This window comes from Rattus norvegicus, chromosome X (assembly GCF_036323735.1).
Source record: "Rattus norvegicus strain BN/NHsdMcwi chromosome X, GRCr8, whole genome shotgun sequence".
NCBI lineage: Eukaryota > Metazoa > Chordata > Mammalia > Rodentia > Muridae > Rattus > Rattus norvegicus.
This window is the reverse complement of record NC_086039.1, coordinates 41,076,134-41,094,388: the sequence shown is the minus strand read 5'-3', so window position 1 is coordinate 41,094,388 and position 18,255 is coordinate 41,076,134. Positions and strand designations below refer to the sequence as shown.

Sequence of the window (18,255 nt, the reverse complement as noted above, 5' to 3'; positions counted from 1 at the left end):
TATCAGTCAAACAAATAAGATGATATTAACTTCACAAGACTGAGTGTTGTGAAGAAAAGGTTGTGAACTAATTTCCTCCTTTTCTAACTATTTTACATTTTATTTTTTAGGCAATGTGTGTTTTAATTTTTTGAAATTAAAATACAATTACATACTTTCCCTCCTTCCTTTTCTCTCTCCAACCCTGTTTCCTCTCAAACCCATGGCCTCCTTTTCTTTAATTGCTATTGTTAGACACACACCCATGCAAGCACACACATACACACTGTACAATTTTCCCCTTCAATGTTAGAATGTCCATTAGTGTTGTTTATGTCTTCTTTAGGCAGCCATATTGTTGAGGTATTATGGATGAAGCTTTTTTTGTCGCTTCTAGGAAACACAATCTCACAGCAGATTTCTCCGATCTCACATTCTTTCTTTATCCTCTTTTCTGTGATGTTGTCTGAGCCCTAGGTGCAGGAGTTATTGAGTAGATGTATCCCTAGGAGCCTGACATCCTGTGTTCAGTTGTTTTCTGCATTTTGACTAGTTCCGATTTTCTGTAATGGTCTCTATCTGTAGCAGAGAGAAGTGTCTTTGATGAATAATATTTTGTATTCACAGATGTCCTGGTGATACTTGAAGGAAGGGATCCATTGTGAAGAGGTTTAAAAATCATGCTGTAGTCCATTATTCATACTATAAATGAGGATAATGAGGCACAGAAAAGGTGTCACCTTTTTAATTAGAAAGAATTTATAACAACTATCAGCTCTGCTTCACTGTTACAAACAACCTATTGGAAAGGGTACTAAAAGTTCTAAAGATAATCTCCAAATAAGAGAATGTTATCCTATACCATGAATTATTAGATTATTAAGGATCACCTTTGTATGTTTCCTTACTGAAAACTACATTTGATTATAAAGTGTATCAACTTGATTAGATAGCTTAACAACCGAGTCTTTCAGAAATAATATTTTATCCAAATTCACTACCAGGACGGTACTTCCTATATATTCATAATAAATGGGTTGAATGGGGTACTCTAAATAAATGTCTTTTTTCAAGAGAAGTCAGGATCTTGCTTTGTAGCCCTGGATGGCCTCAAACAATCCTTTTACCTCAGCCGCCAAAGTGCTGGGATTTTTCTTCTTTCATCTAAATAATAGTGGAGCAAATAGTCTATTGGTCTAATATAGATCATCTTCTCTGAGGCTGTTCACATTGTTTTGGTTTTATTTCAAGCCTCTATGTATGTCATCTAATCTCAAAATTGTCAAGTGTGAAATACTATTAATTTCATTCAGTTTTGACTCTTTGTGGCGCTGGATCAAATTGAGGACACTTTATCACTGAGACACATACCTAGTAAATAGCATTATTTTGTGTCCTCCCAAGAAATAAAGAAATTATTCCAATTAAAATTGTAAGGGGTGACCTGGAAAGATGATGCCTTCCTGAAATTCCAGTTATTGGGGAAGTTGAAGTGGAAGGATCATTTGAGGGTAGATGTTTGAGGCCAGCCTGGGAAACATAATAAGATCATGATCTCATGAGACTGATGAAATATTCTTCCATATTTGCCAGAATGTAAAATATATCTTTCCCTCTGTCTTATGTATCTCTTTTATGTACACACTGATAAAAAATACTTCTTGGCATCAGAATGATGTACCTTTCTTGCTAGTTGTCACCAACACTTTGAAATTTGTTTTCTTCCTGTGGGATCAGTAGTAGTCTAGCATAATGGAAAGTTTTCAAGCCTGCTTTCCTTGGAGCCAAACACAGACCTGCCGTGTTGCATGAATATTGACACTGGCCATTTCCTATGTTGTGGATTAGTCATTACATTGGCAACAAAGCATATATCAGGTATCTTCAAATGGACTTTCACAAATTCTGGTTTATTTGGTGTAGGATGTAAATCATCCACTCTGCATCACCAGTTAACAAAACATTTTTCTCCTTTTGCTTAGACATCATTTTCACTTATATCAAAATGAAGTTTCAACTTTCCAAGCCCATATATCCAATTACTTATAGGGCAACATTTTTATCTTTAGTGGAAAAATGTGTTCTCGTTTTTTTAAATTGTTAACATATTTGAAGACATTTTTGGTAAGTACTAAGCATTTTTACCTTTTGATGTATGCCAAAATATGGGTGAAATTTAAATTTACATTTTATCTTCTCAAGTTCAAATGACCGTGTCAATGTATTCTTCTATACTTTAGTGTTTGAACCATTTCATGTTTACAAGAAGGTATTTCATGCTTGTCACTGAAAGAGGTTAGTGTTTTATCTTAATAAAGGGCAAGAATCCAATTTTTATTTTACAAAAAGGAAACACTTTGATAAAACTTTCCTTTTTCTGTATGTCCTACATATGAGCATGTTGGGAGAAGACAGAGATGCAGGGACCTGAGGTGATCCTGGAGAAGTGACAGGATGTTACAGGAAGGAGGTAGCAAGTTAGAAAGTGTGAAAGCACCGTCATCATTGTACATATAAAGGGAACTGACAAGAACTAACTGTGGAATAGCTTCTGTGGATGCTTTTCCCTCCTTTTCTATCATTACATGTTCCTCCCTCATCACTGAAAGGGGAATATGATGTGCACCATAGGAGGGCAATGGCCAGAACAAACTGTCTTCAAAAAATTTTCCATCCAATAAGGAATCATAAATTCACTGTGCAGACCTAAAGATGGATACTAGGAATGTATAATAAGTGAAGTGAATTTCCCCTTTGCATATTTTGTGCTGTTGTTACAGCAATTTTCCTTAGATAAAAAGCTTTGAAGATGTACTTTTCAGAAGCATTTTCCTCACGATGATTGCTGTCTTAGAATGTCATGCAATTTCTTACTATTCTTAAGCTAAATATACCTTGTCTTTTCTCTTAGGCCAATATTAATATTCCAATGGGAGCCTTTCGTCCGGGAGCTGGGCAGCCTCCCAGAAGGAAAGAGAGTACCCCTGGAACTGCGGAGGTGAGAAAGATAGCTAATAGAGACCAGCAAGGCCTGTTTCCTCCAGAGTCCTCCCAGAGGCAAGGTTTCTCAGCAGAGAAAGTCTGTGCCTCCCTGCCATTTCAGCCAGTGTTAAATATTTAACAAAGATGCTTGAAGATGCCAACCTTGACTTCCAGTTATCAGAATTGATTTTGTGCACAGGGGCTTTTGGGCTAGTGCTTGTCACTGGTTTGGTAAGTTTACACTCACGTTCTATGATTAAATTGAGCAGGTTGTGTGTGGTGGAGCAGGCTTCTGATGGGAGATCAAGCTCAATTAGTGCTCAGTAAGTAAGCACATTAAATTACTTTCAGATTCAAACAATCATCTTTATCTTCCTTTGTGGGGCCCGCTTGGCCTTAGGAGAACAAGCTGAGGTGGGACACTGCATCAGAAGCAGATCAAAAGATTGATGAAAAGTTAGCCTTTTAATTCGCTAACTATTCTGTGTTTCATTAAGCACTGAAAAAACTTAACTCTTATTTACTTTATAAACTTACTATATAATTCTCTGGCAATTAGCATATGTTATACAGCAGCCAGATAAAGAATTTATTGCTAGAGCTCCCTTCTCTGGCCAGCCAGCCAGGAGCCATTCTGCAGACCAGACTGGTTAACTCCTTGCGAACCAGAGAGGAAAGAATCACTTGCAGAAAAAATAAACACACAAAAAAGCAGAAAATGGCTACATCACTACATTGGATGGATGGATGGATGGGTGGGTGAGTGACACAGAGCCCCCCCCCCCCAAGCCAAACCATCACCCCATGTCATCTTTATTTCTTTTCTCTGGTCTTTTTATAGACAGAAGTCCTTAGAAAATTGCCTCATAGATAAAATGTTACATAAAATGGGAGTTACAGAGGATATTGATACTAAGTTTAAAGCAATGTTTCATTCTCTGTGTTCATTATAAGTTCAAAGCAAAAGTTTCATATGGCCTTACCTTACCATAGCTCACACCTGTGGCTTCATCCTTGGACCTGAATGCTTTTCCTTGAATATGAATTTGCCCCAAGCCTATTTCTCTTTTTAGTATAATTATGGAAGCTCACTGTATTTCTTATTATGTAGCCTTCATTTACTATTATGAGGACTGGACACATTCTATTCTTGATTCTAACTTTGTTACATCTTTCTAGTAAAACTAAGACTACTTTTTTTTTCTTTTTCTTTTTCTTTTTTTTTATTAACTTGAGTATTTCTTATATACATTTCGAGTGTTATTCCCTTTCCCGGTATCCGGGCAAACATCCCCCTCCCCCCTCCCCTTCCTTATGGGTGTTCCCCTCCCAACCCTCCCCCCATTGCCGCCCTCCCCCCACCAGTCTAGTTCACTGGGGGTTCAGTCTTAGAAGGACCCAGGGCTTCCCCTTCCACTGGTGCTCTTACTAGGATATGCATTGCTACCTATGAGGTCAGAGTCCAGGGTCAGTCCATGTATAGTCTTTGGGTAGGGGCTTAGTCCCTGGAAGCTCTGGTTGCTTGGCATTGTTGTACATATGGGGTCTCGAGCCCCTTCAAGCTCTTCCGGTTCTTTCTCTGATTCCTTCAACGGGGGTCCTATTCTCAGTTCAGTGGTTTGCTGCTGGCATTCGCCTCTGTATTTGCTGTATTCTGGCTGTGTCTCTCAGGAGAGATCTACATCCGGCTCCTGTCGGTCTGCACTTCTTTGCTTCATCCATCTTGTCTAATTGGGTGGCTATATATGTATGGGCCACATGTGGGGCAGACTCTGAATGGGTGTTCCTTCAGTCTCTGTTTTAATCTTTGCCTCTCTCTTCCCTGCCAAGGGTATTCTTGTTCCCCTTTTAAAGAAGGAGTGAAGCATTCACATTTTGATCATCCGTCTTGAGTTTCATTTGTTCTAGGCATCTAGGGTAATTCAAGCATTTGGGCTAATAGCCACTTATCAATGAGTGCATACCATGTATGTCTTTCTGTGATTGGGTTAGCTCACTCAGGATGATGTTTTCCAGTTCCAACCATTTGCCTACGAATTTCATAAAGTCGTTGTTTTTGATAGCTGAGTAATATTCCATTGTGTAGATGTACCACATTTTCTGTATCCATTCCTCTGTTGAAGGGCATCTGGGTTCTTTCCAGCTTCTGGCTATTATAAATAAGGCTGCGATGAACATAGTGGAGCACGTGTCTTTTTTATATGTTGGGGCATCTTTTGGGTATATGCCCAAGAGAGGTATAGCTGGATCCTCAGGCAGTTCAATGTCCAATTTTCTGAGGATTCTCCAGACTGATTTCCAGAATGGTTGTGCCAGTCTGCAATCCCACCAACAATGGAGGAGTGTTCCTCTTCCTCCACATCCTCGCCAGCATCTGTTGTCCCCTGAGTTTTTGACTAAGACTACTTCTTAAGACTTTCTTCCTAAGATTATTTGAATCAAATCAGGAATTCTATAAAACCATTAATTCATCTAAACAACATTAATTAATCTTTATGTTCACCTTCATGTTGATCTGCAGAAAATCTCAGTAGGGTGGGCTAATGACCAGGGATTATTATATTAATTTAATAATGACAGGAAAGGCATATCAGCTGCAAGAAACAATTTTGAGATGAAGTCTCTTTGGGACCTTGACTCTCAGAGGTCACCCATCTTAGACAATGCAAAAGAGGTGGAGCACCACCTCCAGGAGAGCTAACTGCTGGCCTTAGCCTTCCCTAGATGGCTCCTGACATTTCTTTGAAAACAAGGCTTTCCAAAAGAGTCTATTTAGACTCCCTCTCTGTATTTCCCTCTCCTATTCTTACTCCCTGACCAATTCAAATATGTTGCTAAAATAGAGACTAAAACTAATAGTTGTAAGAAACAGGAACATGAACCCTTCCTCAGGTGTTAATGTATTTACTTGCATGTGACTTTTCTGCTGAAATCTGGGGTCTGATTCTGAGAGGGGTGGGATTAAGATTTTTGATCATCTATCTCTCATCATTACAAAAAGTACAGCATTTAAAAAGGTAATGATTTCTATGTTTTTTCTATTTGGCCCACTATTTCAAAGTTTGCTAAGGTGACTTTGGCCCTGATTATGAGCTTAGGTCCTCAGCTTTAGCCTCCAATTTTGGGACGTTTAGAAGTGATGGCCACGGGACTCTGCCCTCACCTCCTTTAATTTGGCATTGTAGTATTTCTTTTCCCACCTACCTTCCTGTATCTGTCACTACTATAATAGCTAGTCACAAGGTAGCTTGGTCCTGCTTTCTTTGTGAAATTGGCTGATCCAGTGCTGAGGTGTGGGGAGGTTCACGTCTTCCTTTCCCTTAGTGGAGCGGCAACCTTGGGTTCTTCCCTATACAACATAAATATCTTCCTTTGGAGGTTAGGGAAGCACTTTCCTTGTCCCTAGTCTGATGGTTTGGACACACTGTACAAAACTACCAAGGACCAACTTGGTTTGTAACCACATACATTCTAACCACTCATATATTCAAATGGCCAGTTGATATTCCTCATAGGGTAGAGAGGATGAACTATCCATAGAGATCCTGAGACCCTAGAGATGTTCCGTTCCACGCATTGTGCTACTCTTTGGGGTTCTTTTGGTAGAATAGAGGGCTAAGGCTGTTCCTTACCCAATACAAGCAGATAGGAACTCTTAAGGTTAATGGGTTTGAGAAAGCAAACTCATGAGTCAAACTCTGGCTTGGGTCTCTGAATAAATTTCCCAGAGAAACACTTCAAGGGGAGTAACTGGATAGCTTGTCTTAGCTGTTAAGTGTACATTAAATAGGATTTTTGTCGCTTAACTTGAGGTCCTGACTACCTTCTGTGGCATAGTTTGAATGAGGAAATTGAATATGAATCAGAATAACTTCCCTATTTACATTTATTACTGTTATCTGTATTTGCAAACTAAGAATTGTTTACATGTTTAGATTTAGAATTCATATTCAAACCTCACGTTAACAGAATTATAGTAGGATGTGTTATTTGTAGCATACAGTCAGTAACCAGTTCAGCTCACCTCTTTCCTAGCTAGTTAGTGCCCCAGCTAAACTCGGTCTTTCAAGCTTGACATCCTCTAAGAGGTAAACAAATGGATGGGTCTTAGCAGGAAAACAGCCTGAGTCATTGACTGACCAATTCTGTGAACACTAGCCATACCTGTGGCTTCTGACCAGTCCTTTGCTTTGCCTGAAGCCATGAACTGCATTCTCTGCCAGTGGCTTGTTAGACATAAGCGTACTTCTGGCACAGGGGTCTTCTATCCAAATTCTTTTGTGCAAGAAAAGTCGCTGCTTGCTTGAAGTTATCTAAGGGTACTGTTATTTTCCTCTTGTCCCTTCACAAGATTCCAACATGGTATTTAATTCTAGTCTAGTGACATCTTAGTTGTAAGGTTTTGGACATTTTTTTTAGATTTTTCTTCCCTTAGTCTCAATGATGAGACAGGGATAAAAGCAGATGTGGAGAGTTGGTGTGAGAATTAAATGTCTTAACACATGTACCTTAGAACAGCTAGCAATTGAAGTGTATGCTATATCAACATGAAGTGTTTCAACAGGGAGAATATGTAGGTCAAACTCTATTGCCTCATGCAAGAGAGCTTGGGGAAAAACTCAGTAGGGTATTTGCTAGTAAAGAAGGGCAGTCAGATGAGGTAGGTTGGAGTGTACTTCAAAGTATGTGATACCTAAGGTGGACATTTCCTTTCACAGTGCTGTGACTAAAACAGGGAAGACTGCAGTGGTTGGTAAGGCTTCCCTCACACTCTCTTCAGCTACATTAATGAATAAATAGACTCTATTTCCCTGCTGAGTTGAGATATCTTCAGAAAGGGCTATCCTCCACTATTCAAGTAGAAGCATCTTCATTCACACTTTAGTTTGCTGTAATCCCATAGCAAGAAATTCACAGAATCAGGGGACTCTGATTTTAGTAATGTTTTCTAAAGCTGGTAGAACTTCAGTGTAAAAATGTTCCCTGCTTCCCAAACAATGCCATATTATCAAATTATTAAATAGAGTGACAATCTTCATTAAATACCACCTTACTAAATCAAATGCCAAGCCTTGTTGTAATTAAAATAAAAAGAAAAGAAAAAAGCAGTCCATTGAGGTCTTAATAACTTGATAGGAAGATATCTAGCATTAAACATTACCATCATTAATCTGTGTACATTCACCGGCCCCAGACACATAAGTGCGGATATTGGCTGTATGTGTTAAATGTGTGAGCAGTGGAAGTGACTCACCTGGGAACTTAGCAGAAGGATCTGGAAACATTTTTCTCTTCATGCCGCTTTATTAAGATCTACACACCTCCAACAGTGGGAGTATTTATAAGTACTGAAACATTTTTCATTTCATTTCTACACATATTTAAAAAGAAGCAACACTTTACAGCCTTGTTAAAAATTCCTTCCTGAAAGCCAAGCAAAGAACATTCTGGAATACCTGGTTCTTCAAGTAGGGAGGGTGGTGTTACAGTTTTAATGAACTTTTCACCATCTACCCTAGATGATGAATGTGTTTTCATGGAGAAAAGAAGCCAGGCCTATGGCTCTCTACATGGACCTAAAGAAAAAACATCTTCCAGGAATTTGCAGCATCCACATTGAGTCACTTTATCATTTAGTGTGGGTGACACATTAGTTACTTAATCAGCACTGTACTGGCTTCACAGGAAATGACTACAGGAAGTCTCATTAGCCTTTATAAGAGGAGTAATGCTTCAGTCTTTTATGCCTACCCATCCTCCAAAATAAACAACATAAAAGCATTTCTATAAGGGATATCTGATATTTGTCAGAGTTTGGGGGAAACTTGAGTACAGTATTTCTTTATGTGTTAACCAATTTGAGAATGAGACACAGGCAGGGACTAGACCTGGACTAACGGCACTAGTTTTATCGCTGTCTTTCACAGGAAGCAAATATGAAGTTCCTTCTCTGTCTCTCTGTCTCTCTGTCTCTCTGTCTTTCTGTCTCTCTGTCTCTGTCTCTGTCTCTGTCTCTCTCTCTCTCTCTCTCACACACACACACACACACACACACACGCATAATCACTGGTTTATCCCATTCGTGATTAAACAAGAGTTATGACAGTTTTGCACTGGGGACTATGTTAGTTAGAGTCCTCTGAGAAGCAGACATTTAACATGCAGACTGCTTATTTACTGGGAGAAGCCACCTGTAAGAAAGATGGGAGAGAGCTGCAGGAAGAGTTGTTGAGACCCAGATCCAGGGAAAGAAGAGGGAGGGGCATAGTGGAAGAAACACAAGCCTCAGTGTGGTTTTTATTTTTATTTTTATTTTATTTTAATTGCATTTTATTTACATTTTAAATGTTATCCTGTGTCCCCGTTTCCCCTCCAGAAACCTGCTATCCCCCGTGCTTCTATGAGTGTGCTCCCTCACTCACCCATCCACTTCCTCCCGCCTCCCTATGCTGACATTCCCCTACACTGGGGCATTAGGCCTTGACTGGACCAAGGCCCTCTCCTCCCATTGATGCCCGACAAGGCCATTCTCTGCTACATATGTGGATGGAGCCATGGATCCATCCCTGTGTACTGTTGGGATGGTGGTTTAGTTCCTGGGAGCTCTGGGGGTTTGGTTGGTTGATATTGTTGGTCTTTCTATGGGGTTGCAAATCCCTTCAGCTCCTTCAGTCCTTTCTCTAACTCCTCCATTGGGGATCCTGTTCTCAGTTCAATGGTTGGCCTCAGTGTAGTTTTAAGCTCAACTCTCCAGCCTAAATTTCTCTTAGGAGGTGTCCCTGTGTCCCCGCTATGAGCTCACCTTTTAGTCATTGTTTACAGCAGGTATGGTATTAGTGACCCCAGCATGACAATGAATGTATTTTAGTAACAAGGAGTTAGGGCAATCACTCAGTTACCCCTGAAGTAATCTGATCCAAGGCATAATATTCTGGCTATCAGAGTGATCAAATGTCCCCCAATACTTACTTTAAGGAAGACCGGAAGAACAGACTGGCATGCTATTTTCTTCTGTAGTAACTAGATGGAGCTGTATGCAGCAACTGAGCTTAATGTTTTAGACTCTTTTTCAATGTGTGCTTGGCGTATGCTTATAAGAGGTATGGGTTGATTAGTTAAACAAAAAGTCAAGTATACATTTCAGTCCTTGTCATTGACACGGGGGGAGTCACACACAAAAGGAAAAAGTTGTCGATCCCTCCCTGAAATGGAGACTCCTTTAAAGATAGGAAATTTAAACTACTTCTCAAAGCAGCAGGAAAAGGTTGTCCTCCTCTGTCATTCTCTCCCATATTCAAAGCCCATATTCAAAGATGTGTTCCTTATGTCCTTCTGACCTTATGTTTTCCAAAAGCATCATATGACAAAAGGCTATCATACGATAGCCTCTATACGTCACACAGTTGTGTACACTTCTGGACTAATTAGGATAGCTGTGCCCTGACAGTTCACAGATTCTTGCCATCAGGTATCTGATAATGATAGGATCCTAAATTCAACTCATGTTTAGGAGATGTTTTGGTGGGAAATAGAACTCCACCTAAGTGTTGACAGTATTTATAGTTACTAGACACTGAACTGTTGCCTAACATGTCCTAAGTTATATGGAAGGACATTTTTTTCTCACATTATTTTGCATTCTTGCACAGCCTTCCAGGAATTTTATTGAAACTCTAAGGCTGTGTGAACACTAACACCAGAGGAAGTTGCTATTCTGGAATTGCATTGACATTCTTCCTTCGGTATTTGTTTTCCTGCTATATGCCAGGAGCCACAGAGATCAAATATCCTTGTTTTGGGGTGAGTTGAATTTCTTTCCTCTTTTTTTCCCCAGGGAGCACCTGCTACTCCCGAGGAAAAGAAGCCAGTTCCTGGAATGAAGAAATTCCCAGGACCCGTCGTCAACCTGTCTGAGATCCAAAACGTTAAAAGTGAACTAAAATACGTCCCCAAAGGTGAACAGTAGTTCAAAGGGGTCAGAAGGTGAGTAGAAAAGCAATCTCGTTGTCTAAAAAAGACCATTTTCAAAAGAAAGCTTTCCATAATATGAGTCTCTACCAGGGGTATTCAATTTAGACAGCATCTTGGGTATGTTGTTTTTAGGGGAAAGTCATACCTTCGGGTATATCTTATCCCATAACTGCTTGAAAAACTAGCAAGGCTGTTTGCCTATTGGTTTTTTTCTGATCATTCTTCTAGTTAGGGAAGCTTAGGTTAGGGAAGGAGACCTATGTCTGTCACCACATGCATGTTTCTCCACCATATACCATAAGAACAGTGAACTATTGCTTTGACAAGAGGATCTAGACAAATAATTAACTGTGCAGATAAGGAAGTGGGAGGACGCAGCTCTGCATGCATTCAGGCCTCAAAAAATATGGTAACAGCACTACAGAAGGTTTGTGATAGTCAAGTGTGTAATTGTGATATTTATTTCATACTTCCCTAGACCTTCTAAAGATATTTCCAAAATTTCTTAGAGGAAGAGGGGAGCTGGCTGGTTCTTCCCTCTCTCTATCCCACCCTCTCTCCCTCCCTCTCTCCCTTTCCTCTTCCTTTCCTTCTTTCCATTCTTCTTTTTGTGAGACATATTCTCACTATATTGTTCAGGTTGGCCTCAAACTGAGTATCCACCTGCCTCATCCTCTCAAGTGCTAGGGTAGGAGGAATGTTCTTATCACGCTAATCTTAGAATCTGTTTTGAGTTAAAGTAAAATAGCAGTATGTAGTGTTTTAGCACAATTAAGGCAAGGAAGTAGTAAGAATGAGACAAATTAGATTTCATGGCCACAGAATAAAGCTCAGGAACCTGGATGGGACAAAGCTACCTGAGTGGGAATTAATCTGACAGATAACTGCATGAACTTGTTATTTATGAAATATCAGAACAAACTAATGACTGGGTATCATACTCAGTTCTCTTCGAGTTGCCAAACAGGAACTCTTAAAGGTTTTTGATAAAGCTGTGGAATTTCTTGCTGAAAAAGACCAGAGAAGAGATAGGAACATTTTGTTTTATTTATTTTCACTACCCAACCAAAACGGTTTAAACACATGTATCTGTCTGTCTGTCTGTCTGTCTGTCTGTCTGTCTCTCCCTCCCTCTCTCTCTCTCTCTCTCTCTCTCTCTCTCTCTCTCTCTGTGTGTGTGTGTGTGTTATGTGCATCTATATGTATGGACATAAGTGATTGTGCCATGACTTATGTATGACACATAAGTGATGTGAAGGCCAGAGACAAATGTCTTCTCTCTCTCTCTCTCTCTCTCTCTCTCTCTCTGAATGAGATCAGGTCTCTCACTGAACCAATATGACTAATTTGTCTGGCTAGAAATTCCCAGGGGTCTTCAGTTCTTTCCCAAGTGCTGGGGTTCTAGATCTGCATAGCAGTTCTATTGCCAGCTTTTACACGGGTGCTGAGGATCTGAACTTAGCTATGTTCCTGTGGCAAGCACTTCACTGACTGAGCCGTCTCTCCAGGTCCTAGATACATACATTTGTGTGTGTGTGTGTGTGTGTGTGTGTGTGTGTGTGTGTGTGTGTGGTGTATGCATGTTAGTGCATGTGTGTGTACATGTATATATATATGTATGTATGTGTATGTGTGGAGTGTGTGTGTGTGTGTGTGTGTGTGTGAGAGAGAGAGAGAGAGAGAGAGAGAGAGAGAGAGAGAGAGAGAGAGAGAGAGAGAGAGAGAGAAGAGGTAGGGTACCTTCCCTTTATCAATCTCTACCTGTAAGGTTCTTAAACTTTATTTCTTTATTTTATTCTTGTTGTGTGTATGAATGTGAGCACCCACATGCATGTATGGTATGTATGTATAGATTAGAAGGCAACTTTGTGGAGTTGGTCAGGTGGGTTTGAGGCATCAAACTTGGATTGTGTGGCAAATACCTTTATCCATTTAAGTATCTTGAAGATCACTCTGCTTTTTTTTTCTACTAAATTTTGTTTTTCACAATTACATATATGTGCACTATTTATTTCGGTCTCTCTTCCTTCATCGTTTCCTTGCCAGCCCAGTTAACCCTCCCTCTTCCATATAAATCCCTGTCTTATATTTCGTAGTTCTGATTTTGTTTGATGTCTCACAAAGTTTAATCAGGGCCTTCTGTGTGATCCTGAGAACCTGATAACCACCCCCCACCCCCAATGGACGTGTAACTTGATACCGTTTCATGATCCCCAGGGTGAAACTGACTCTGTCAGTTGGCTGCTGATCAGCAGTTTATGTGATAGGACTCACCATGCTCTGTCCTCTTGGACAGCAGACTGTTAGGAAAGCCTGACTTTTTGAACCTGGCTGATGCAAGTTTGTGGTAGTCACTTAGGTTTCATGCTTTAGGAGATGATATTTCACAGCCCTTTCCTCATCTTCAGGCACATACTTTCTTTCCACTCCATTTTCTGCAGAATTCCCTGAGCCTTAAGGGGATGATAAACCTTGGGAGGGGGCTCTTAGTGCTAAACTATTCTTTATTGTCAACATTTTGTTCAGTCATTCTATGTAAGAAGATGCTTCCTTATTTAAAGCAGAGAATAGACTTCAATTGTGGCTATAAGCATAGATATTTAGGACAGGTTTATTGTTATATCAACTCAAGTAAGTAGCCCCCTCAGCCACCTCCCCGCCCTCCATTGAAGGATATAAGAGCACTTCTGTTGTGTGGTTTTTTTTTTGACAAGGTTTACATTATTAAGCATGAATTTCTTTATAGGAAAAAGTGTCAAATTGTGGGTGGTTGGCTACTCCCATAATAATTGTGCCATCATTACATAGATGGCCATTATTTTGCCTGGTATTAGAGTTTGTAGAGTTCACAAATGGGTTAGACCAATGATGTCTATAGTTTATAGCATCCTGCATAGTGCCATCTAAGGGCAGAACCACCAGGAAGGAATCTTTTAGCTTAGTTCAATATTGATTTCTTACATCTCACCTTGTTTTGTTTTTGAGTTGCAATTAATTGAGTCTTATTTATAGTAGAGAAATCACATTTACCAAGTATATTAAAGAAAAGTACTTAACAGGAAGGTATGTCATAAATATTATCTTAATATTGGGTAATATTTAACTGTAATGAAAATTAAATAACCAAGCTTCACCTTGTTTTTTTGTTTTTGTTTTTGTTTTTTTGAGGCAGAGTCTCTTCCCTGAATCTGAAGCCCATCATTTTTATTAGATTAGCCAGCCAGTTAGTCCATGGGGTCCACCTGTCTCCCCAATCTCAGTGCTGGTTATAGGCATATGCCTCCATGTCTGAATTTTCCATAGTTCTTGTATCCAGATTGGGAACCACATCAGGCAATAGAAACACAGAGATAGCACATATTGCATCCAAACCAAGATATACGGGAGTATCTCTAAGAGGGTTTCTGAGCCAAGGTGGGGCAAAGGTAGGACATAGAAAGTGTGAAATTCAACCATATCATTCTGAGGATTCTTTTGGATGAAACTTAAGGTGGCCAGATGTTAACTTAAGAAACTCCAAGAGCCTGATACAGAGACGGGACTAGGAGAAAGGCATAAAAATCCTCATGTGTCTTTTGACCTTTTCATGCCTTTTGTTGGGAATTCCACAGGCTATTAAGGGGCTGGGGAACCTGAAGAATCGCTTAAGTTTGGTGTACAAACAGACTCTATCCATTTGTCTCCTTTGTTATCCTTTCAGATGACAGGTGTTTGGTAAAGAACATTTATAACTAGCTTTTCTGCCTTTTCTTTTCTCAGAACTAAGATGTATAGGTAGAAACTTTGGCCCTTGATGTCAGAATACCGAAGCCTTGGTTGAAAGATAGAGTAGATCAGAGAGTAGATACGTCATGAGTTAGGGGTTTCATCTTTGAAGATATCTGATGGTTGCTTTCATTCACTGAGTAGACAAAAGAGACAATAGCGTTACTTTGGAACAGGAGATAATCAAGGGTAGGGACAATTTTAGGACAATGGGAAGGGATAGCCTCTGGACATATGGGATCTGCAGGACTTCGTTAATAAGCCAGCTTGTTAGAACAAAACAGTTCCTTGAGGGCAGTACAGCATTAACTTTTAGGGCAGAGCAAAAACCAAGACTTTACAACTTGTCTATAATTTCTCTTATTTTTCCAGTGGTGAAAGAGCTCACTGATAACAAAACATTAGAAAGGAACAATGGAAACATTAAGTTGGCAACAATGCAGCAATTATAAGAAAAATGATTAACAGGGGTAAAACCTGAGAAGAATCCTACAGTTTTGCAAACAAACACCAGGATAGCAGCTATTCAAAGCCCTGGCACTGATGAAACTCTAGAGAGAAACCATTATCCCAGAAGTCATAGGGATTCAGCTACTCAGTGGTGAACATGGCACCCTGGACACAGGCTCTGTGGCAGACAGACTTCATACACTTTTGTGCACACGAACCTAGGATCTCTGAGAAAGGCAAAACATTTTTGTGGCTTGTCATTTTAAAATCGATACATATGCATTAATTCAGTACATGTAATCAAAGCAGTGTGATTAGCATGTCTCCTTAAATGTTTGTAATTTTTATTCTGCGAACCTTCACATTCTTAGTTCTATATAATATATGCAATAGTCATTGTAAAGTATTATTCAGCTATATTGTACCATGCTAGAAACCATTACTCTCAACATAACTGACCTTTGGGATATATTACCTAACTTTCTCAGTCTACCTTCATCCTATGTTTCTTAATCTCCAGCAACCACTATTCTACAATCAACTTCTGCAAAAACCAATATTTTTAGCTTTCACATATGAATAGCAACCATATAGCCTTGCTTTTAAAGCAACATGAAGTCCTCCAACTCCATCCATCTTGCTTCAAATCACAAAGACTTTCATGTTTTATGGACAAATACTATTCCACTGTGTATATATGTCATATTTTGTGTATCTATTTATCACTACATACATCATTTCATTTTAAATATGCAAACTAGGCACTGGAGAGATGTCTCAGTAGTTAAAAGGACCTGATGGTTTTGCCTAGGGCCTTGTTCTGGTTCCTAGTACCCATATGGCAGTTCACAATGATCTGTAGCTCCAGTTCCAGAGGTGGCCCCTTCTGCCCTCTCCTTTGAGTGTGCAAATGGTTCACATATATATGTGAAGGCAAAATATTCATAAAATAAAAATATATCTTTTTAAAAATGCAAACTTTTAATAATTCTTAGTAATTCACTTCATAGATTTTGGTATTGTATGAAGACACTTCCATTTTTGCTAATGCAAATCTATTTATCATGCAGACATAAGAAAATATATAAAATCAAAGGAAATTTAATTTTCAGCAACTTGTTTGCTTTCTTTACTTTTATAAGAACATTTATGTCCAGATAAGACATACTTGCTAACCACCAGTCATCCAGAGAGATGTCATCTCTGGAAAAGGAGAACATAAGGTGCTCATTACTCTTAAATGGTAAACAGTACACATCACTGTCACTCTTGTTTATTCAAGTGCTAATTTTGAAAGTGCTGACAGGAGGGCAAATTGTTGTACCCACATACTTGATAAGAAGGACAATTAGCACCTATTAACAGACCCCCAAAATACATGAAACAAAAACTGACAGAACTGAACTGAGAACTAGACATTTAATAATGAAGACTTGAAATCTCCACATGCAGGTGGGCATGGTTGCTCGTGTCTCTAATTCCAACATTAAGGAGGCTGAGGAAGGGATATTGTCAGGAGTTTGGGGCCAGCATGGACTACATAGTGAGGTTCAGGCCATCTTTGGCTACAGAATAAAATCCTGCCTAAAAGGATCCTACTTTTAGTAAAAGAGTAACAAGAAATAGAAGATCAGAACAATAGACACTAACTAGACCTTACAGGCACATATTGACCAGTCTACTGAACAAGTCAAGAGTATACGTCCTTCTCTACTACACAAGGAACATGGCCTATGATGTAGAATATAAAACAAGTCTTAATAAATACATAAGAATTGAAGTCATGCATAATAAATCAACTTATTTAAAATTATGACTCAATAACAGAGGACAGTCTAGAAATTCACAAACTTATGGAACTCCAAAAACAAACTCTGAAATAACTAATGAGTCAACAAAAATGTCACAAGAAAAATTAGAAAGTATTTTCAGCTTACTGAAATGTATGGGATGCAATGAAATCAGAGTTTATAGAGAGTGCTTTCATTATGGTTGAAAGAGAAGATCTCACATCAAAAACCAAATCAATGATAGCTCTGTATTTGGGTAATATGATTAATATTAAACCAATTTGTGAATGGAAACATTCTTGTGAAATGACAAGGAATATTAAGCTTAAAATCAACTTATATAGACCCTAAAACAAACCTCATGGCTCATGCTTGTAATATCAACGCTTGGGAGGCTGTGGGGCCGGAGGTTATTTTGAGCTCCAGGTCAGCTTGGGTTAAAGAGTGTATTCTTGCCTTAAAACCCAGAACAAAAAACAACTAAATAAAAAAAAATCCCCCAAGAAACTACTGAAATAATATAACAGAATCTTGGAAATTAAAAGTAATCCCCCAAATAATTTCCTTCCATAATATAACACTTTGACCTACTTCCTATTATTCCCTGCATGTAAATATAAGGTACAGTACAGCAAAATTGCTAACAATATGGAGATTTAGGGTCCTAAAGGCATGGTCTCAGTTCCTTTCACATTTGCAACTTAGGTTCAATGTCTCTATTTTGTTAATTCACAATAAGCAGAAAATAGCATACCCTGTATGTGCTACCTTTGAAGGCTAGGGGAATGCTTCTAGAAAGAAAACTCTATGTAAGCACAATGCTTGGGCTAGGCAGTGACTCAGACAACGAGAGCTGGTTCCTTTAGCCTCTTTCCCTGACATACTGTCATTCAGAGCCTTTCTACAGGTTTGCATCTTGCTCTTTCCACCACTCAGTTTATCGTGAGAGTGATTGTTTTTATATTGCTTCACAGCCTGCAGGACTAACATGATTTATTTTTCATAGTCTGACTTATCATGATTTCAGAAGACAGAGGACAGATTTATTGATTTAGATAGAACTATATGTAAAAAGGAAAACAAAGCTTCTCCTAATGTCTTCTTTGTCGTTTGCTAGGCTTTTTTTTTTTCCTGTCGTCAATTTTGATGTGTTCCCTTTTTTGACCCAATTATATAGGTTCTATTCTTTTTCTCTAAAGGAAATGGCTGGAGATTTTAATTTTTAGTGAAGCTGCCTTTCTTTTTATTTGTAACCTCCTTTTTCTACTCTTTACTCTGTTGGGAGGACAGTTTCTTAAATATTTCTTAACTACATCAA

The 18,255-nt window shown here is 39.0% G+C and overlaps 1 protein-coding gene across 3 annotated transcripts in view; it reads left to right on the top strand.

Moving 5' to 3' along the window:
- The window catches only part of Smpx (small muscle protein, X-linked), a 57,970-nt gene that overhangs the window by 12,935 nt on the left and 26,780 nt on the right, over positions 1-18,255 (top strand). For all 3 annotated transcript variants that reach the window (XR_005498074.2, NM_053395.1, XM_006256945.5), the window contains exons 3-4: positions 2,891-2,977; positions 10,796-10,944. Coding sequence is in view for 2 of the 3 variants with exons in the window: in NM_053395.1 (NP_445847.1) it covers positions 2,891-2,977; positions 10,796-10,927 (219 nt within the window). In the remaining variant the exon portion in view is untranslated. The remainder of the gene's footprint in view (positions 1-2,890; positions 2,978-10,795; positions 10,945-18,255) is intronic.